Source organism: Vombatus ursinus, unplaced genomic scaffold (genome assembly GCF_900497805.2).
Source record: "Vombatus ursinus unplaced genomic scaffold, bare-nosed wombat genome assembly UNPS02014810.1, whole genome shotgun sequence".
NCBI classification, from domain to species: Eukaryota; Metazoa; Chordata; class Mammalia; order Diprotodontia; family Vombatidae; genus Vombatus; species Vombatus ursinus.
In genome coordinates this window covers 48,862,148-48,883,775 of record NW_020954588.1, presented here as the reverse complement: position 1 = coordinate 48,883,775, position 21,628 = coordinate 48,862,148, and the positions used below count along the sequence as shown (strand labels likewise).

The following is a 21,628-nucleotide window of genomic DNA, read 5'->3' as shown; positions in this document are numbered from 1 at the left end:
CACACACACACACACACACACACACACACACACACACACACACACACCCCTGAGTCATGCCAATTAGTCCTTATCAAAACCCTGGTTGACTCTATTCAGTTAAAACAGTCATGTAGGAACACTAGCTCTGAAGTCATAGGATCTGGGTTCAAATCCTGCTTTGTCACGGATTATCCATGTGGTCTTGGGCTAGTCATTTATGCTCTCTGAGCCTCAGTTTCCTCCTCTGTAAAATGCAAGTAATAATACCTTCCATACTTATCCCTCCCCCCAGGGTTGTTGTAAGGATCAAAGGAGCCAATGGGCAGAAAGTGCTTCCCAAACCCTAAGAGGCCATATCATTCTCAGCTCTTATTCTAGGACCTCAGATATAGACCCTGAGGGGCCATAAGATGCTAGCCAGTTGAACCGCCTCAGTTTATAGAGAAACAAATTGAGATAGGTATATAGATGCAGAGCACAATGTGAGAGGGACCTCACAGGCACTCTAACCCAACTCCTGAATTTTACAAATGAGAAAACTGAGTCCCAGAGGAGGGAAGTGACCTACCCAAAGTCACCATCCTTGGCAACAGAGCCAAGATTCAAACCCAGGTCCCTTGGCACCAAGCCTTGGGCTCTTTGCCATGTCATCACTCTGCCTCCTTCCATGTAACTCTCTTAAGTTTATCCTCATGTCAAACCAATGACTTCAGATGCACCTGGGTGACACAAATAGGCCAGTACCTCAGGGAAGTCCTGTGTCCCCAACACAAGATCAGACAGTTTAGAGCTAGAATCAACCTTGGAGGCTATAAAGTCCAACCCCCTCATTTTACAATTGAGCAGAGATGATGAGACTTGACCAAGGTCACATAGGTAGGAAGTGGGACAGCCAGTATTTAAACTCAGATCCTCTGACTCCAGGTCCACCACTGCTATCCTTGTGGTGAGAACAACACACACCCCAAGTTACCTACTCCCCACTTTAGGAGAAAGGAACAAAGACTTTGAGAAGCCATGCCCTTTCCAGACATGCCATTGCAAAGTGATTGATCCCTGTGGAATTTGAAAACCTGCCCTCTGACCCCTTTTGGGAAAACTTAGATGACATTTCAATTGAACTCAATCTGATTCAACGATCTTTAGAGTGCCGCCACATTCAGTGCCCTCACCCTCAGGCCTACCGCCTCTGAGAGGAACATGTACCAATGAGCATCCTCTCTGGGACCACTGAGGGGAGCCCCAGTCCCCATACTGACATTGTTTCTTTTTCTTCTCTGTCTTCCTCCTCTTTCTGCTTTTTTCCTTGTTTCTTTCCTGTAGCAGTGGTGACCCTGGAACCATGTGAGGGGGCAGACACCTATGTCAATGGCAAAAAAGTGACAGAACCAAGCATTCTACGATCTGGTAAGTTCTGTCTCTCTGGGGAAGGGGCCCCACTCATCATGGAGGAATGAGGCCTGGACCACTATTAACTACATTTTCATCATATGGAAATTCATTCATTCAACAATCAGTTATCAAATGGCTGCCATGGGCAAGGTCACGCACTAGGTTCTGTGAGAGATCTATAGATGAATCCATAAGACAGTGGTCCCTGCCCTCATGGAACTCCCAGCCTAGCAGAGAAGATTACAGGTCTATAAATGACATCCTCAGTGCAATAACAATACTGGGAACTGAGGCCACTTTCTCTCAAAAGGGGAAACATACATTTTTTGTTTTGTTTCCTAAAGCATTTAACTAAGTCTCTCATGGCCTTCTGGTAGAGAGATAAGAGCTAAACAATGATACGGTAATGTTAATCTAGAATTGGTCAAATGTTGGATCCAGGAGTAGCCATTAAAGGTTCACTGTCAGCTTAGTGAGAAGTCTCCAGTGGAGTGCCCCATGGCTCTGAGTCTGACCCTGAGTGGTCTAAGATTTGTTTTTTACTTTAAAACTTATTTATTAATTTTATTTTTATTTATGGAATAAAACAAGCATCTCCATAACATAGTAAAGATTTTTATCAATGACTTGATTAAAAGGTATAGATAACTTTCTTGGCAAATTTGTAGATGGCAACACACTGGGAGGGAGAGCAAATATATTGGCTGCCAGACACAGAATCCCAAAGATCTAGATAAGCTTGAGTTTTGGGCCAGACCCTACAAGATGCAATCTAATTGGGTTAAATGTAAAGATATGGAATCATAGAATGTTAAAGGATGGAATCTAGCCTGACTCATCTCTGAACAAGAGTCGCCTCAACATGCCCCTCAAGGGATGGTCTGAAGACACCTGTTGAGGCAGCTCATTTCTTCTCTTGTACATCCTGTAATGGTTAGGAAAGTTATGCTGACCTCTGACCCAGCCTCTCTGTGACTTCTACCCGTTGTACTTGGTTTTACCCTGTGTAAGGCCACCCTCTTCTCCATGATGGCCCTTCAAGTATCTTAAGATAGATGCTGGTCCTCTCGGTCTTCTCTTCTCCAGGCTAGAGCTCCCCACTTCCTTTAAGCCAATCATCATAAGGCATGACCCAGAGTCCCGTCGCTGCCCTGGCTACCATCCTTTCAACAATCTAGTTTATCAATGTCTTTGCTAAAAAGTGACCCTCCTAAAAGACCACAGTGCTTCCCGTGTGGTTTGATCAGGGCTGACTACAGTGGGACTATCACCTTCTTAGACATGGACCTGTTGTCTCTTTTATTGCAGCTTAGGATTGCATTTGCTTTCTTGACTTTTGTATCATTCTAATGACTCATGTTGAAATTACAGTCTATTAAAACCCACAGATGTTTTTTCAAGAAAAATGCTAGTTAGCTGTGTCTCCCCTCTCTTGTATGTGTAAAGCTGTTCTTTACAAAACCCAGGCATAATACTCTTTTTAGTTTGGAGAAGAGAAGCCTTCAGGTGAGGGGTTTAGGGTGGGTGGGGGACATGATAGCCATCCTCAAGTATTCGAAGTGCTGGCATGCACAAGAAGGATTAGGCTTGGTCTGTTTGACCCCAGGGAAAAGTGACCGCAAAGCACATGGAGACTTGATGGCAGAAAGCTCTTCCTAATAGACTGCTTTGAGAGGGCTCTCCTTCATTGAGCATCCTCAAACTAAGGCTGGGTGATCACTTGTTGGGTGTGTGGTAGAGGGAGTTCTTGTTCAGGTATCAGTTGGACTAAATGCTTTCTGAGGTTCCTTTGAAATCTGTTAACTTATGATGCTCAGGTTTGATGAAGAAGCTTCTATTATCCTGCTTAATTTAGCAGAAAATAAGGGTTGATTGGATCCTTGCAGGTCACATAGTCCGAACTCCTGGGTTCTTCAGATAGCCTCTCTATAATACCTCTGATGAGGTTAGTCAGCTTCCTCCTAGAAGAGCTGGTCAGGAGTGGTCAGATTAAGGCATAGGTGAGAAGACAGCATGGTTCCAAGAGCCAGATGGGGAAAGCTCCATGAGGAAGGCTGAGGGAACCAGTCCTACTAGCAGATTGAAAACAGGACCTCAACGGAAGCCTTTGCAGGAAACAATCCTAATGATAAGGCAGGGGGATGGGGGTGGGGGTGGGGTGGGGGATGGCATCGATCCTATCCATTTTATAAAGGAAGACACTGACATGAAGAAGGGATGAGAGGTTTTTCCAAGAAGAGTCAGTGACTTGGGAGCAGAATGATGACCATCTGATGCCCAGTCCAGTATTGTGACCACTATAAAATGTTGCTTCTTAGTCACTGATAGGAAATCCTCCATACATAATCAGTCCTCCTTTGTTTTAATGACTTGGAAAGATGTAGGCTATCATACCTTTAGGCACTCTGAACACAAGGTCAATGTCAAACCCATCATCCAGATCAGTTTCAAACTCAGCCGACAAAGTGAAAACCAAATCCCTCTGAGTGTATGCCTGATGTTATGGGAACAAGACCACCAGCTGACGGAGTGGATGCCGGCTCCTTAACGAGCCTTTTTAAAATCATGTCAATGCACCCTCATTTGAAGTACATTTGGTGATTTTTAATAAAACGGTGGGGAAGTCAATCACTGGTGCTTCCTCTCTCCTTGTATTGTGTGTGTTAAGGGGGAAAATATAGAACAGAACCTAGTGAAAATGGAGACTCTGCATATTATTCATCGTGGCACAGAGTAGGTACATCATAAATGTTTGTTGAATTTATTGAGAAACACCTGAACTTAGTGCCTAGTTAGCTAGGAAGGATAAAGGAAGTAGGAAGTTTCCAGATTGCACGTCTCCTCTGATGGCCTGCCACACCCAGGCAAATTCCTCTCCCTACCCCAGCCCCCAACAACCACTTCTCGTCCCAGGGTCTCTACTCCTTCATTCCCTTGATGGCATTTGTCTTAAAAGATGAGAGCACATTTCAGGAAACTTGGCCTCATTTCAGCTCTGCCAGTAAATCGTCTCAAGAGGTCCATGTTTCTGTATTACAGCAGTTACATATGACACTACATTCAGAGCAGCAGACATTGCTATCTTCTGATCTAGAGAGAAGGGCTGGCCATGGTGCCTTGGCTGCCCAGCCCCTTTCCTCATTTCCCAACAGGCTGCTCTGATTCTCCTTGGTCTCCCTTCACCATGGACGACCTCCCAATCCTGTCCCTTATTTTGCTGACAGGAAATCGCATTATCATGGGGAAGAGTCACGTATTCCGATTCAACCATCCTGAGCAGGCTCGGCAAGAGCGCGAACGGACCCCGTGTGCAGAGACACCTGCAGAGCCGGTGGACTGGGCCTTTGCCCAACGTGAGCTACTCGAAAAACAAGGCATTGATATGAAACAGGAGATGGAACAGAGGTGAGGAGCACTGAGATGGGGTGGGATGGGACGGGATAGGGATGGGGATGGGGATGGGGATGGGGATGGGGATGGGTGGGTTTCGCGGAGCTATTATTGGTATTGAAAATCAAAATTGGTATTAAAATTCAATTAAATAGTGGTTCAAGAGACAGACTCAGAGTCAGGAATGCCTGAATTCAAGTCCTGCCTGTGACACGTCCTGACTATGTGACCCTGGGCAAATCACCAAACCTCTGAAAGCCCCAGGCAACTCTCTGTATGTTGCAGAAAAAGGGCTGATCTGTACTGGGGGAGTGAATTTGTTAACCAGGAATTCCCTATGCCAATGAGATTACAAATCCAAGCCCCAGTTCCCCAATAACAATAATATTATTATTATTATGCAAACACATCAAGGATTTCTGGTTTAATCAATGTGGAGACATCCTATTGTGAGAATTCCCTTCATCAATGTAAGCCATAACCTGCCTATGACTTAGTTAGGTCTTAGATAGTTATCCGAGGATTAGGGAGCTTAGTGATTTACCCAGGATCACATATCTAGTAAATATTAGCATTGAGATTTGAAATTCAAGTCTTCCTGACTCCAAGAGCACCATTCTCTCCACCATATCACATCATCATCATCATCATCCTCATCAACAAAAAATTTTCCTTGTCTCTGTACCTGTCTCAGTGGATCACTTTGTCCTTTCTCCCTTCTGGTTCACAGACTCCAGGAGCTTGAGGACCAATATCGGAAGGAGAGAGAAGAAGCCAATTACCTCCTCGAGCAGCAGAGACTGGTACAGGAGTCATTGCCCTTTCCCCTGGCACTCAGAGGACACCAATAAGTTTCTTGGTGGGGTTTTGTCCTGAAGTAACCTTTGTGCCTCTGAGCTGAGAACTAGCTCAGATTAATTTTAATAAAGTACTCTGACTTCTCAGACCCTACTTAACAAGAGACCCTAACCATAAACCTTGGTAGTTTGCTGCATTGATCTGGGTTGGGGACATGGGATCATGGGATGGTGAAGACCAGCCAGGTCACTTGATCTTTCTTCTCCCTAAGGACTATGAGAGTAAGCTTGAGGCTTTGCAAAAGCAGATGGATTCCAGGTATTACCCAGAGGTCAATGAAGAGGAGGAAGAGCCTGAAGATGAAGGTAAGGGACACTATCTTCTGTCTCTTCCCTATTCTAGAGCGGTTCCAAGTGAAGAATGCCCAAGGAAAGTGGAAACAGGAGCCTGTGTTTCCTGTTTCCTGTGTTCATCTAGGAGTGATGAAGGGCAGGAGGTACAAAGAAGCAAATTTGGGCTTAATGTAAAGATAAATGTTCTGATGACAAAAGTTATCTGCAAGTGATACAGGCTGTCTCAGGAGATGGCAGGTCCTACTGACTGAAGGACTTCACACAGGGTCTGAATGACTCCTTGTTGGGGATACTGAGGAAGGAATACTTATTCAGCTAGAGGTTAGAGCAGAAAATTGAGATTCTTGCCAGCTCTGAGAGTCTGAGTAGAAAAAAAAATGATTGGTCATTAGGATCCACTAATGGACCAGTAGTGATGAGATTGGAATAAAGGACTCTTAGGTGAGGAAATTCCTTCTGCCCATGCTGGCCAGCACCTTCTCTGTAAATTGCAGTCACAGAGAATTTCCTGGAGCAGAGGTGTCAAACCCTGGCACACCACACTCTGCAGTGCAGTCAGAAACAGAATGTTCCCAAACTGTAATTGGGAAATATTTAACAAAATAAATAAGACTATAATACAGCATAGACAATGTTAATTTGTGGTTTTCTAAATCTATATGCTCTGTTCAGGGATCCATTTTATTTGAGTTGGACACCACTGGCCTAGAGCCCCAAGAGGCTGAGTTGCTTGCCCATGGTCATACAGCTAGTAGGTGTTCAAGACAGGATTTGAACCTAGATCTTCCTGGCTTTGAGGGCAGCTCCCTGTCCTCTGTACTGCACTATACTCACATGACACCCACTGCCAACAAAGAGGGAAATAGAGCCCAAACAGTCCCTCTAAGGCAGGGACATCAGATGGTAGAGGCAGAGGGACCTTAAAGACCATCCAGGTCAACCCCTCATTTTATGAAGGAAGAAGCCAGCACCAGAGAGGGAGTCATTTATGCTAGTTCACTCAGGGAGCAGATGATAGGGCTGGGATTTGTACCAAGTTCTTATGATTCCAAATCCAGCGTCCTTTCCACTGCATCATGATGATTGGCCTGTGCCATGGCGAGCCCATGAAAGGAGAGGATTTAAGCACTCAGAGGGTTCCTTAGATGTCATCCAGTCTCACCCTCTCATTGTACAACTAAGGAAGCTGACACCCAGAGAGGGGAAGGGACCCTGTGGCCAATCTGTTTATCACAGAGAGAAAAAGGTCAAGGGCACTCAGTGACCAAATGGTGTAACATACAGCCTGGGCAAGTCACTTCACCTCTAAAGCGTTCTTTTCATGAGCTCCTCACTCCATGGCACGAGGCCTGATCCTCCATAGTACTTCTGCCATTGAGACAAGACATAGTATGACTTTACTTTTACAATACTCACACTCTTCTTCCTTGTCCTCAGTTTATTTTACTCAATGACTGTTATCTTGTAGGATTTTTAAAAACCATTTCTTGCCTTTGATGTCTCCGCCATCTTTTCTTAGTCTCTCTACTTCAACAAGCAGTCATTAATTGCTTCCAGTTATGGCCAAGACCCTTGAACATGAAGGTGATGGGAGGTGCCTGGCTCCCTTGTGACCTCCTCCTTGCCCTTGTATTGACCAGAAATCATTCCCTACATTTCCGTGTCAGAGAAATTACATCCCTGACTTTCCAGAAGGCACTAGGCTCCAGGGAGTAGTGGTGAGGGATGACTGCCCTTCCCTGGAATGACCATGTGAGTTTTTTTTCTCTCAACAGTCCAGTGGACAGAGAGGGAATTTGAACTGGCACTTTGGGCCTTTAGGAAGTGGAAGTGGTACCAGTTTACATCACTGAGAGACCTCTTGTGGGGCAATGCCATTTTCCTCAAAGAAGCCAACGCCATTAGTGTGGAGCTAAAGAAAAAGGTAAGATGGTTTGTTTTTGCTAGAGTTGAGCTAGAACTAACATAAGGGCTTGGACCCACAGTACTGACATCTGGGGAATCACTGGGGAGACCACCTCCCTATAGTGACTGTGCTCAAAGTTGGACTGTCCTCTTCACCTTTACACCCCTTTCCTACATCCCATTTGCCATCCTACTTAGTCCTTCTTCATTCCACCTTCACTGAGTTGACTCCCAATATTGAAGCTTCAGGAGAGAGTTCAGTGATCCTGATAGTGCCTCTGTAATAGCCCCTAAATATTGCTCAGGTTACTATCAAGACCCAGGGATCACTGGCTTTATGTCATACCAACTAAAAAGATCCTTGCACTTACAGTGCCCCTGATTCCATGACCTGGAGGTGGTGGTATTCATTGTTTTATCAGTGTTGGCCCTAGAGATGAAGTAGATCTTTTATGTGGGGGTGGGGGGTATATAGCACCCAAAAAGTGATCTCTCACTTGAGTGAAGTGACTGGGATGGAAATCTACCCCTTTCTCAAGTAAAGTCTTAACACCAGGCAGGCTGATGAAATTTGCTCTAGGAGATCATTGGTTCAAAAACCTCCAATTAAACTAGCCTGTCTGGTGACCATCTACTCTCAGTTTCCTGGAAAGCTCCTGTTGAAGGTCCCAAGACCTTATATCCTAGCACATGGCTGCCATATTGTGGGGGAATGGGGGGAAAGGGAAGGTAAGAGAGGTCCTCAGCTGGGGATCCTGGAAGCTTAGAGATGTTTGGACATTTTCTCCCTGTGTTTATCACCAGGTCCAATTCCAATTTGTTCTCCTCACGGACACTCTCTACTCTCCCCTACCTCCGGATTTGCTTCCCCCTGATGCTGCCAAAGAAAGAGAAAAACGGCCCTTCCCACGGACCATCGTGGCTATTGAGGTCCAGGACCAGAAGAATGGTGCTACCCATTATTGGACACTGGAGAAACTCAGGTAGGGGTCAGGTGATAAGGAAGGATGATGATCTTGGAAGACTGGAGGAGAAAGAATGACCTCTGAAGAGGAAGCTTTGGCAATCCAGGACCTGAAGGCAGGCTAGAGAATTGAGGAGAAGAGAAAGGTTTAGCAAATGTCCTTGCATGGTTTGGACAAGTTGAGAAAATACACAGATTTTTACCTTGGGGCTCAGAGGCGATCTGGTTCAACCCCACCATTTTACGATGAGGAAACTGAACCCCCAAAAAGGAAAGTGACTCAGGATCCCAGATTGAACCTGGAAGAGATCTCAAAAGCCACCTAGCCCAGCCCCATCATTTTACAGATGAGGAAACTGAGGCCCAGAGGAGGGAAGTGGCTTGCTCAGAATCACATAAATGGTAGCCATCTGAGATGGAATTTGAACCCAGATCCTACAGCTAGTGATCTTTTCATTGTATTTCACTGCCCCCAGGGATAGCAGAGAGCTGGCAAGCTATATGCCTGGTGCTTCTTGGTGGGCATAACCTCCAAGGACCTCAAAGCCCAGTCAAGGCTTGTTTGGAGTGCCAGATTCCTTGAATGGAAGAGGGGGAATTATGGACATGTGGGACCCAGAGGGCACACCTCAACCAATAAGAAGTCAGTCATTAGAATTACATTAAAATCCACTTCTGGGTGAGCTACCCTTTGGTTTCCAGAAGCTAAGCTCACAGAGGAGCTTCTTAGCAAGTCTCTAATGCTATCTCTACTCAAGGTAGAACTCATGGATGAGAATCAGATCTGTAGCTAGGAAAGGCCAATGGGGCATTGTCTCAGGACTCTGAATGTAGGCTGAATTTAGAGGACACTGACTTCACTTGCATCCCTCTCAGCAATATAAAACAGAGCTTACCACTCAGTGGCAAAGTTTCCCCCAGCTTTTATCACTCTATGCTTCTCTAACTCCAGGGAGCCCTACCACCACCTCCAAAATACAGTAGTCTGTGGCACTTAACACCTGGTGTCAAAATTCTACAGCTAGTGTGAGACAGGACATTATCAGTCAGTGGTTGTCTGTTTTCTTCTTGGAAAAACTTCAGGCATGGACATTGGGTTGCCTCTCTTGGTCTTCCCTCTCAGCATATTCTGGCCCTAATTGCCTTTCCAGTGTCTACCCATGATTTTTACTGCTCTAATATTCTGTGGTTTGCTCTTCCATGGTCATTGGCAATGAGTACTTGGCATCCTACTTGTGAGAATTCTTTGTAGACTTGAAGATTATAATCCAATTGCTTCATGTTCATTCTCTTATGTGAACTACTTTACGCAGAACTGAGCTAGAGAAAAGGAGGTTAGGAAGGGCAATGGTGCTGCGTCCAAACATCATAGTTTCCTGCCATGCACATAACATTGTAGATATGTCTGTGAGAGGCAACATGGGGCAGTGGAGAGAAAGCCAGCCTTGGGGTCAGGGAAATCTGGGTTCAAGCCCTGCCACTGACATATAGAAGCTGTTTGACTCTGGAAAAGTGACAACTTCTCAAGGCTGCAGGCAATTCTATAAGATAACTTGCAATTCAAATGTCAATCTATGTTGTTGGAGGGAGTTTGCACATTGGGAGTTCCCTGCCCCAATCAAGTTACAAGTTTGAACTCCCCCCAAAAATCAGAATCTGTCCCTGAATGCCTGTTTCCTTACCTTTTTTTGTGGGGGGAGGATAGGCAGTGGGGTTAAATGACTTGCCCAGGGTCACACAGCTGGTAAGTGTTATGTGTCTAAGGCTGGATTTGAACTCAAGTTCCTCCTGGCTCCAGGGCTGGTGGTCTATCCACTGCACCACCTAGCTGCCCCCTGTTTCCTTACCTTTTGAATAACCATATTGAGGCAGCAGAGACTTCAATCAAACGAATGGGGAAGTTGTGTGGATTTTTAACACAAGAAAGCATAGTAGGAAGTTATATTTTCAGTGGGGCATATCTGACAACTGTTGGGTCACAGATTGCCATTCTTGGTTAATTTTCCTTTGAACATCATAACGTTGATTTCCATTACCTGACCATGAGCTGTCTGGTGATCCAGGGCAGATAAGCAGAGAGCGGAGCATGTTGTAAAGAAGCTAGTGCGGGAGCAAAATTCCACCCCACCCACTCCAACCCAGCCTGCTGCCCCCTGGGATTTACAGATGGATCATGAAATCTAGGGCAGCTGGGTGATACAGTGGTTAGAGCTCCAGGCCTCTAGTCAGGAAGACTCATCTTTGTGAGTTTAAATCCAGCCTCAGATATTTACTAGCTGTGTGACCCTGGGCCAGTTGCTTAGCCCTGTTTGCCTCAGTTTCCTCATCCGTAAAATGAGCTGGAAAAGAAAACGGCAAACCACTTCAGCATCTTAGCCAAGAAAACCCCAAATGGGGTCATGAAGAGTCAGATATGACTGAAAACAACCGGACAGTAACGATAAAGTCTTCCTTATAGCAGGCATCTGATTTCAGTGAAAGCAGTTGGTTGACTGGGGGAGAATAGGCGAGTCAGGACATCTGTCCTGGCAGCTCATGTCCCTTCAGATTCATGGTGGTGAGAATGAGCACAGTGCGGCCATTCACCTGATCCAACAATTAAGCACCTACTGTGTGCCAGGCTTTCGGGATAAAATTAAATAATCCTTGCTTCCAAGAAGCTTTTATTCTACTGCGATTGCCCCCTATGCCAAGATAAGCAAATACACATTTTGGGTGGGGAGAAAGCACCAAGATCTGGGGAACCTGGAAAGGCTTAACACCGGAGGAGGGATCACAAGAGCTGAGCCAAGTTCAGGGCTGCAAGACCCAAAGTGCCAGAGTCATTCCTATAAGTCAACCTTCCAGACATTTTTGCATATGCTTCTTTGCCCAAAGGAAAAATCCAAAAGTTAGGGGGATGAGAATTCAGTCTGGTATAGGCCCCCAGGCTAAAGAATGGTCTCTGGAGTCAGAGAACATGAGTTCAAACACCTCCTGTGATGCTATGTAAGTCACTTGACCACCAGGGGCCTCAGTTTCCCCATCTGAAAAATGAGGCAGTTAGCTTCTGAGTTCCCTACTAGCCCTAAGCCTACGCTCTTATCATCTTAGATTGATTCTCCCAAGGTACTAATTAGGGAAGTTTAGTTGGGGGCCCTACCACACAGCCTTGAAGGAGACTTGGGTGACCTCATACAGAATAATAATGGGTGTGGGATGACTAGGGCTTTGCCCCACACAGCCAACATCTGGGCATGAAGGCAGGAAGAGTTTCTGCCTCATTGCTCAGTGCCGCAAGGTCTCTTTTCTGTCTCCACCTCCATCAACTATCAATGTCATTGTCTCTCCCCCTCAGTCTCCTCTCAAGATTTACCCACTGAATCCATATCCCACCACCATGGAGAGTCATTCAGGCCCCTGCACTCGCTGCCCCCAGCACCAGCTCAGGCCACTTGTCTCCTTTCACTACAGGCAGAGACTTGATCTGATGCGTGAGATGTATGACCGGGCTGCCGAGGTGCCCTCCAGTGTCATTGAGGACTGTGACAATGTGGTCACTGGTGGGGACCCTTTCTACGACCGATTCCCTTGGTTCCGACTGGTTGGCAGGTGAGAGCATTCTTTTCTTCCCCTGACAGACAGAAAGAGAGAGAGAAAGAGTTCTCATGGAACTACAAATATAGAAACCTTCCACTGGGAAGGCATCAGTTACTGGATTGACCTAACCATGAGGCCTAGGGTTCTGTTACCTGACCAGTAGCGGGGTGAGCAGAGAGTGGGTTTTTAGGTCAGCTAATGATGGAGAATGACACACCCTGAGGGGAGCTGAATGCCACAGCCCCTTCCCGGGAGCCCCAAAGTACCCCAACCACCAGCACTGCCAGCTGTGAAACTGGTACTCTTGGCCACACTTTATCAGAGCCCATAGCATCTCCTTCATTGGCCAAGGGAAGGGGGGAGGGGGAGCTCGTGTGTGAAGACCGGGCGAAGACTCCTTGTTGCCATCCATGACTCACAGATGGGTTTTGCATCCCTGGACTGTGTGTTTTTGTGTGTTCTCACTGAGCTACCAGCATCCATCTCTGTGCTGTATGAATCACATGCACACCTGTGCCTTCAGCATTCTGACTGGAAGGGCATGGGGCTGTCACCTCAAAGGTCTTATCAGTCTGCCCCTTCTCCTTTGACCTGTAGCCCCCAAGGCAGAGGCCTGGGAACAGGAGGGTCTGTCTGGGATTATTACTCCATGCCGTGGTTCTAATGAATGTGTTTCTGTCTTGACCAACCCTCCGCCGGTCCCCGCCCACCCTGGGAGACCCCAAATTGAACTGCTCTGTTTTGGTCCTTCTAGCTGACAGCTCTTGCAGCTTCTGTGGAAGGCACAGGGTGGGCCGGTTTGTTCTTGTTCTTCCCATCTCCACCATCAGCATTTCTTGGGAGGGGGGGTCGTTGTGGTTGTTGGTTTGGGATTATTTTGGTTTTGTTTTGTGTTTTAGAAAATAAAGCCACCATTTTATTTTCCTTCTCTATCCTGCTCAATTTGGAATAGCTGGTGTTAACCTTTCTTCTATCTTGTACTAACCTCAGCTCAGATGTCTCTGGCTGCAACAGCTCTCCTCTTTTCAACACATGCATGAGCGAGCGCATGGCTGATCTCACCCCCTCCCCCACCTTCTCGAACCCCGACTCCGACATCACCGAGCCTGCTGACGAGCAGCATGTGGGGAAGGAGGAGGAGGAGGAGGAGGAGGAGGAGGATGAGGAGGAGGAGGAGGAGGAGGAGGAGGAGGAGGAGGAGGAGGATGAGGACTTCGAGGAAGACATCTTTCCAGAGTACTCGCTGTGTGATGGTGGCCGAGATCCATTTTACGACCGCTCCCCCCTGTTCAGTTTAGTAGGAAGGTTGGTGAGGTTTCAGGAGAGCATGCTGGGAGGGAACTAGCTCTTTCGCATGAGGGAACTGCGGTCTGAGCACGATTGGACCTGTGAGGGCACCAATTCCACAGATGTTTATGGTTATGATCCTACCATTCAGATGCCCTGAGAGCCCAAGGGCGTGGGACATCACTTCAGAGTAGAACAATTTCCAACATGGAGGCAGCAGAGCCATTGTCATGGCAACTGACAGGGAGTCTTTCGGAATCATGGGGAAGTGACCAATTGGGCTGGGCAGCTGCCATTCAGCACAGTCTGGTAGAATCCATTGCAGAGCTTGGCAAAGGAAGACCGTTGGTGAGAGGCAGCAAGAAGTAGGAGATGTGGTCGGTTCTTTGTGGCCTTGGTTTTAGGAGCTAGTCATCTTTTTTGCTCTCTGTGTGTGGTTTCATTGGCATGGGGACCTCCCAGTGTGGATATTCCCTCTGCCAATGCACATGGACAACTTCTGTAACTTAGCTTATGGATAAGTCTTAGAGAATTGTTTGGGGCACTCTGAGAATGAGTGGCTTGCCCATGGTCACACAGCTAGCGTGTGTCAAAGGCAGGGCTCAAATCCAGCCCCAAAGCCAGGCCTCTAGCCAATATTCCGGTCTTCCTCTCTGTCAATAATGAGATTGATGGCGTATAAAATTCAGCTTTCAAGTTCTTGATTGACATTGCTTTCATTTTACTCCTGAAAGCTCTCACGAACCCCAGGGGATGCAGGTTCTGAAATGAGCAGTAAATATTTAATCTGTTCCTGTATCATGAATAATCAAAATGCTAGTGGGTGTGAGCCTGTGATACCAGGGCCATGACCATAGAAGGGACCCACTGTGAGAAAGGTAATAGAGACATGAGAAAAATGCCAAGAAAAAAAAGTGTATATTTATGCACGTATGTACACATATCTGTATGTGCATACACATACACGTGTGTCTATAGATACATATATACATATGTACATATGTACACGTGTATCAGGGGTCATGTTTCCTGGATGGTGGAAAGAATACCAGTGTAGGAGACTTGGGTTCAGTCTGCTACAAACTAGTTCTGTGACCTTTGGCAAATCATTGAAGGTCCCTCCTAGGCCTCAATTTCTTCATCCATCAGATGGGGATAGTAATATTTTCCATACTTATTACAGAGTTGCCGTGAGGTTTAGATGGGCTCGCTTGGATGAAAGGGCTTTGTAGAGACTATAGTGCTCTAGGCGCGTCAGGTATCACTAGTAATGGCAAGTGAACTGCCATCTAGCCTGAGACGATTTTGTTCATGAAGAGTCAGATTAAAGATGGGATATTATTAGCACCATGGAGAATATGTGCAGTATAAGGAAAGGAGAGTCAAACTAGTGTTGGATTTTGAGTCAAAGGATCCAGGTTCAAATCCTCACTTTGCCACTCGTTCCTTGTGTGACCTGGGACCAATCGCTTTATTTCTCTAGGTCTCAGTTCTCTCCCCTGTAAAATCTGATAGTTGGACTAGATAAAAGTTTAGGTCATTTTCAGTTCTGGGCCTGTGGTTGATGTGCCAGAAGGGAAGACCAATCCAAAAGAAACATGACAACATTTGGGATTTTGATTATGCAAGAAATAAAAAGAACTTTACTATGTCAGAGGAAGAAAACAGGCATCTTCAGAGGCCCCATATGGGACCTAGGCTTCAGGGAGTAGAGTACTTTCTCCAAGAATTCTAACATAACAGCCATTGGAAGTTGAACCCATGCTTCCTCTGGTCCAGGTCATGGAGAAAAGATTTCTAAAGGTCCCCCAGTCAAGACAGTTCTTCATCCAATCACTAGGCTGGATTGGGAAACTCCCACTGGCTTGACTTGAGTTCAGCCTGGGAGCTATCTAGCAGAGAAGGTCAATGAAATGGGATTGCACTGTATCATTCAATGAGTCCTGAATAATAATGGGCTTTCAAGTGACCTTCTGGAAAAAACAGTGTCACGGTCACGGAGCTCATCAGTTTGTGAAAGATGGCAGTCTTGATAAAGAAAGCTCTCGAGATGGATAAAAATTAGTCTGGACTTTCTAGCTTTGCTCCATAGGAAGAGTCTTCTGAGGGTATAATGTCTGGGAGCCTTAAAAGCCAGTGAAAGTTGGAGAAATTTAGGGAGGAGATAGCTTCCTGGGAGGCTCTAGGGAAAAGTCAGCCTGGTTTGTCAAGTCTCCAGACACCAGATTCCAGCTGTGTCTTTCTTAGTACCTGGGACAGCTCTGAGGGTTCCCTTCTCCAGCAAAGGAAATTTTCAGAATAAGGGGGTTGGGATGGGGAAGACAGCCCAGAGCAAGAAGGCCCGGGGAACAGGCAAGAAATGGAATGTAGGCTCCTGCAGTCTCCGACAGAAAGAGCTGGGTTCTTCCGATTTTTCTTTTTTCCTCTTGGGAAATCTGAGATTTTACAAAATTGACAAAATGAATAAAATCAACCAAAGAAGGAGACCCTCCCTGCCCCAACCCCACTTGTGGGACAGTCTCTGGAGGCCCTTTATCTTGAATCTCCTGAATCTTTTTGGTTGGACTCAGAATGGGCACCCCTGGGCAGCAGCTGTGCAGGCCACATTTCCTGTGAACTGTGCTCTGACCGGTTGATAATTGGGTCCTTTGTCTTTTGATTTTTTTCATATATCCTTTTTTAGTTTCTTTCTTTTTTTAGCTGCTGGCTCTCTCTACAAAGCTTTAGCAAAATTGGAGGGAGGGTTTATTTCACTTTTGTCTTCCTTTTAAAAGGCTTTTCTTTGGTCTGAGCATGCCATCTTTGCACCTCACCAATCTTGTGGTTAGTGTCTGCTCTCTTTTCCTCATCCCTTAGTGCCACACACCCTCACCCTCCTTTCTCTCTCTGTTCCTGCTTCCCTCTCTCCCCTCACTTTTCATCTTTCCTGGGTTTTCAGTCACTTCAAGATGTACTCATATCTTCTGTTTGGATAAAACCACAGTGGGAGAAATCAGCCAGGGTCCATGTCTGGGCTCAGAGGTACCACTCTGTCCCTTCTTCCCACCTTCTTCCCAATGGCTAACATTCTTTCCTTTTCATCCAGAGTCGTTTTCCATGACTTCAAGGAAAATTATTGAGAGAAGTAAGGGTTGAGGGTGAGGAGTACTTTCTATAAAAATCAATCTCTTCTTTCATTCCTACTTTATCCTCCAAAAGACAATGAAGCTTAGCAAGTTAGCATTGAGGGAGGTGTAAGAAATCAGGGGAGACATTTGGAGCAGTAGATATGTAACTTCCATCCTGAAGAGATTGTTAAAACCCAGACCCCAAACCTTGCCAGTACTCTTTGAAAAGAAAGGTACAGGTGGGGATGATATGGAAAGGTTTTTGATTAGAAAGCTTTAGAAATGCCCATTTTGTAATAATAGAGACCTGTTGGAAGGGGAGTGTAAGAAAAGGAAGTGAGGAAGGGAAGGGGAGAGAGGAGGAAAGAAAGAAGGGAAGAAAGAGGTGAAGGGGGAGGATAAATCTTCCCCAAAGATTGCTGGAGATAGATAAGGCAACCTGAGATATGCTCTGGCTCAAGGGGCTGAGCAAGGCATTGCATGCCCCAAGCAGAGGTGAGGCTTGTTCTGGGAACTTCTGTGTCTACTAATCAGGGGACAATGAAAAGCATGCTGGTGGTAGCAAAGACAGTTGAGTTGATAAGAGTGTTGGACTTGGAGTCAGGAAGACCCAAATCAAAATCCTTCTTCAGACACTAACTGTGTAACCCTGGGCAAGTTCTCTCCCAGCCTCAGTATTCTCATCTGTGCAATGGGGATTAGAAGAGCATATACCTCAAAGGATTGTTTTGAGGATCAGATGGTGTGATGTGCATAAAGTGCTTTGCAAACCTGGAAGTGCTATAGAAATGTCAGCTATGGTGACTGAAGCCAAGGGTGGCCCTCCAAAGCCCAGGGAGAAAAGGTCTCTGCTTCTCTAGAGACCAAGAGACTTTATAGGGAGAAAGAGGCTGAATGTGGCCTTGGGCTGGGGTTAGCCATAGGGTGAAGTAGCAAAAGTGTTTTCTCATCCATAATGTTGAGGTTGGACTAGACTAATCTCAGTAGGGTCTTCAGCTCTAAACATCTTTGACTCTAAGTCAACATGGCGATGCTTTTTGTGGGCCAGCCTTCCTGAAAAGCACCATTTTGGTTTGCCAAGATAAATGGAGGGCATTCTCCCCTCTGGCCCTCATCCAGCAGATGTGCTAGTCTTCATATACGAGAGAGCAGGGAAGCTTCTCCAGTTTGAGAAATAAACTCTTTGTCTCCTAGTGAAGACCCCTTCTTAGGTCTGTCCCACTGTTTTCCTATTGATCAGTTGCAGGAAAGAAGGCTTTGGACAGGAAGGAGAGGAAACTATATCACCAGCAGGATATTCAGAAAATATTGAGTGTCTGATACCACCATAAATATGCTTCAAAAAGTGTTTGCAGAGTATGGGCCCAGAGAAAGGCTTGCATTCCATAATCCCAGCTATTCCTTCCAGACCCTTGGGGGGGGGGGGGGGGGAGAGACAGACAGACATATATCTGCAGAATCAGGGCCCATATACAGAAGGTGTGTCCAGGTAGATCTTTGCCTTTCAAGCTTGGGAAGGAATCTGATTCCCAAAATAGGAGTCCATAAGGAATGTATTTAGAATGCAATCCAAAGAACTCACCTTTCCTTTAGCCCCAAGAATCAATATTATTACTAGTTTAAATGCTATCCTGAGGAACCTGGAAATGGATGGCTGGGGCGGGGATAGGGGTGGGGAGAGAGAGGTAAAGAATAGACCCTTCTAAGTATGCCCTTAAGCTAAGTGCAGTTTACTGAGGAACTAGTTGGGCCAAACTGTCAATCTTCCCCCAAGCCAGAGGCTCTATTGAGCATGGTGGTACAACTCAAACCCAGACCTCCACCTCCCTTGTGTGTGGCTTTCCCTTTGTAAACAACTCACTCCCCTCTCTCTTGATGGGAACATGTCCTTCTTGTCAAATCTTAACATATGATAAAAAAAACAACCAAAGTCCAAATGCCCAGAATTGGCCTCCTTTGTGGCCCACTGTTCCTAACAATGGCGATTTTTGTCTCTAGGGCATTTTGAGCTCAAATTCTTAACAGGTGTGCACAATATAATACCAGGCTTCCCTACATTTTCCCTAGCACCTTTAAATTAGCCCCCAAGCCTCTGGGTATGGCTCCCAATTTCCAACATGGCAACACTCAGAGAGGTCACCCAAAGAAAGATGATTGCCTCCATGCATTTACTGCCCTTCTGCAGCACCAACAGCTCTTTCCAAATCCACAAGCCAACTGTGCGGTGTGGTTCAGTGCACATGCAAGCCTGACCAGTGGTCCCTCCAAAGTTACACCAGTGATATATGAGTGGCATTATAGCAAGGGAAATTCAGCTCAATATGAGGAAGAACTCCATATGAAGTAGAGCTAGCCAGAAAGGGCACTGGAAGCCTTATGAAGGGGTAAGCTTCCCGTCACTGACGGTATCCAACCACAAGCCAAATGACCATCTATAAGGGATGCAACAGAGGGGATTCCTCTTTGGGCATATGGTTGGACCGAATGTCCCTGAGGTCCCTGCCCAATGTGAGATTTTTTTATTGATGTGACCATCTCAGACCAGCCTTTCCAGGGAGCAAGGTAATCCTGGCTCTGCTGTGACCTCTTTTTCTCTTTTGTCTGGACCCCTTAATAAGCAACATAGTTCCCATAATATTGCCAGTTATTGATCATTGATGCTATTGGCAAGGGACTTTTAATCTGGATAATCCCCCAAAAATCATGAAAAAAATTCTACTTGACTTTAAGTATATCATATAATTTTAAAAATCTAACTTCCTTCCCTAATTCTGTTTGGCTTGGGTTAATATTCTTGTCAGTTTTTCAGTCCCTAAACTCACATAATCTTCAAGAGGAAATAGTTGGGTTTGGGGCATTTGAGGAATGGGGGTGGGGTGGAGGATCCTACCATTAACCAGCTATTGAAGGTAAACCATGAAGTGGGTTTTCCAATGGTATATGAAGAACTGGTTGTATCTGTAAGAAGTCCACATTGTCTACAGCTGACCTTAGAGACTGCAGAATCTCATAGAGGTACAAGGCCTCAGCATCCAACCCATAGCTGGGTAAGAATCACCTTTAGAACACCTGCAACAAAGGAGAGGGAGACTGAGGCAGTTAGGTGTCAGACGAGAGGATCGATTCAACCTTCTCATTTGACAAATAAAAAAATGGAGGCCCAGAGAGGAGACGGAATTGGTTCAAGATCACACAGGTACTAAGCAGCAGGTCTGGGATTTGAACCCAGATCTCCTGGCTCCATGCCAGCTGGGGCATGCCAACGACTTGTCCTCACTTCCTCTGAGATGTGATGTGCTCTTTCACATTTGGAATAAACCTTTCAAATAAAGTACCATCCAATCCATTCATTCAGCAAACTTTAATTAAAAGCCTACTGTGTGCAGGGCATTCTGCTAGGGTCTTGATGAGGAAGGGAAATCAGTGGAAAGAATTTATTCATTCAATCATTCAGCAATCACTTGCCAAGTGCCTAGTTTTTGCAAAGCACTGTGCTAGACACTATCAGACTTATAAAAGCAATTGTGTCCAGCCTGCCTTCCTGGAAATTTCAGTCTAGCAGAGGCAGAGCGTGCATGATTCTTCATTGCTAACCTTAGAATTCTCAATTAGAACTCTCAACAGCCTTCAGTCTGTGGTGGGTAATTCTGCTTTTTCAGCAGATTTTTGTGAAGTGGGTTTTCCATTATCCATTTTGAGCTTAAGAACCGGAGATGCCTTCCCTCTATCTCATACACAAAGTCCCATTGTAAGGGTGGAGATCCATGATTTACACTGACACGGAAGGAAGGAGAAGGTAGGGCTGACTTCCAGTGGATTTGTGATTTGGGCACCTACTTTCCTTCCTTCTGAAGCATCCCCACCCTGACACTGCCCTAAATCTAGACTACTCCACATTACCCTCTCTCCCATGCCACACAGTAAAGAGCTGGCCATATGGAAACAGGAGACAAATGTTTTGGGAGGTTCCGAGGCAATCTTTGGCAGCAGAGGTGGGCTCAGTGGACAGCCCATCCCTAGAGTATCTGGTGGTCTCAGGAAGCTTCCAGTTCACTTTGCTCACTGGCGCCAGGGCTTAACAAAGACTAATACTAAGAGAATTTCTCCCCAGCGTGCTTTGGGGGTGGAAGAATATAAGCTTGTTTAGAGTAAAAACGCTTTCATTTTTGCCCTTCTGTCTCAAGCATCTAGCACGTGCACATAGTATTAAACACATAGCTTATTAAATGCTGGTGGAAGGGAGGGCTCGATCCATCAATAATAATTTAAGTGTCTACTGTATGCAGAATAAATGCAAAGTAGTTAGGGAGGGAGGACACTCACAGTTGGGGAGATCAGGAAACAGTTAACAGAGAAGGTGTCATTTGAGCTAAGTCTTGGAGAGAGTAAGAGGCTGAAGGGAGGGAGGGAGGCATGCATGCCAGGCATGGAGATGGGAGATGGTGAGCGCATGAGGAACAGTAGGAAGGCCGGTATCGCTGGACCACAGAGTAGGGAGATGAGCAATCTGTCATGGTGGGACTGAATGAATGGATGATGGGTGGCCTTGGCTATGTGAGATTCTGAAGCCCTCTCAGTAATTTCTTGGAGGAGATGCTCCTATGGCCTATCATGGTTCAATCATCTGCTGACATACTGTTTGTTGTACGATGTAGATGGCGTCATTTGGCTAGGACGACACACCTTTATTGGGCCCACAGTCTAGAGACTAAGAAAGAGAAAATGTGGTCATCAGCCTCGTAGCTTAGCTTGAATGTGGGACGTGGGAGGGCAAGGCAGCAGGACCACAGGGGACCTGCAGAATGCTCTGGTGGCACAAGAGTTAGGGAACTGTGACATGTGGTTCTGGAAAGTCACCTCATCCAATCCAC

The 21,628-nt window shown here is 45.9% G+C and overlaps 1 protein-coding gene across 5 annotated transcripts in view; it reads left to right on the top strand.

Moving 5' to 3' along the window:
• The window catches only part of KIF1A (kinesin family member 1A), a 154,028-nt gene that overhangs the window by 65,286 nt on the left and 67,114 nt on the right, over nucleotides 1-21,628 (top strand). For 4 of the 5 annotated variants that reach the window (XM_027875924.1, XM_027875923.1, XM_027875925.1 and 1 more), the window contains 7 exons: nucleotides 1,306-1,389; nucleotides 4,599-4,779; nucleotides 5,495-5,567; nucleotides 5,834-5,927; nucleotides 7,691-7,839; nucleotides 8,625-8,803; nucleotides 12,238-12,375. In XM_027875924.1, the coding sequence (XP_027731725.1) occupies nucleotides 1,306-1,389; nucleotides 4,599-4,779; nucleotides 5,495-5,567; nucleotides 5,834-5,927; nucleotides 7,691-7,839; nucleotides 8,625-8,803; nucleotides 12,238-12,375 (898 nt within the window). Of the gene's footprint in view, nucleotides 1-1,305; nucleotides 1,390-4,598; nucleotides 4,780-5,494; nucleotides 5,568-5,833; nucleotides 5,928-7,690; nucleotides 7,840-8,624; nucleotides 8,804-12,237; nucleotides 12,376-13,353; nucleotides 13,669-21,628 lie in introns of all 5 variants that reach the window. The other variant, XM_027875921.1, reaches the window with a different exon arrangement.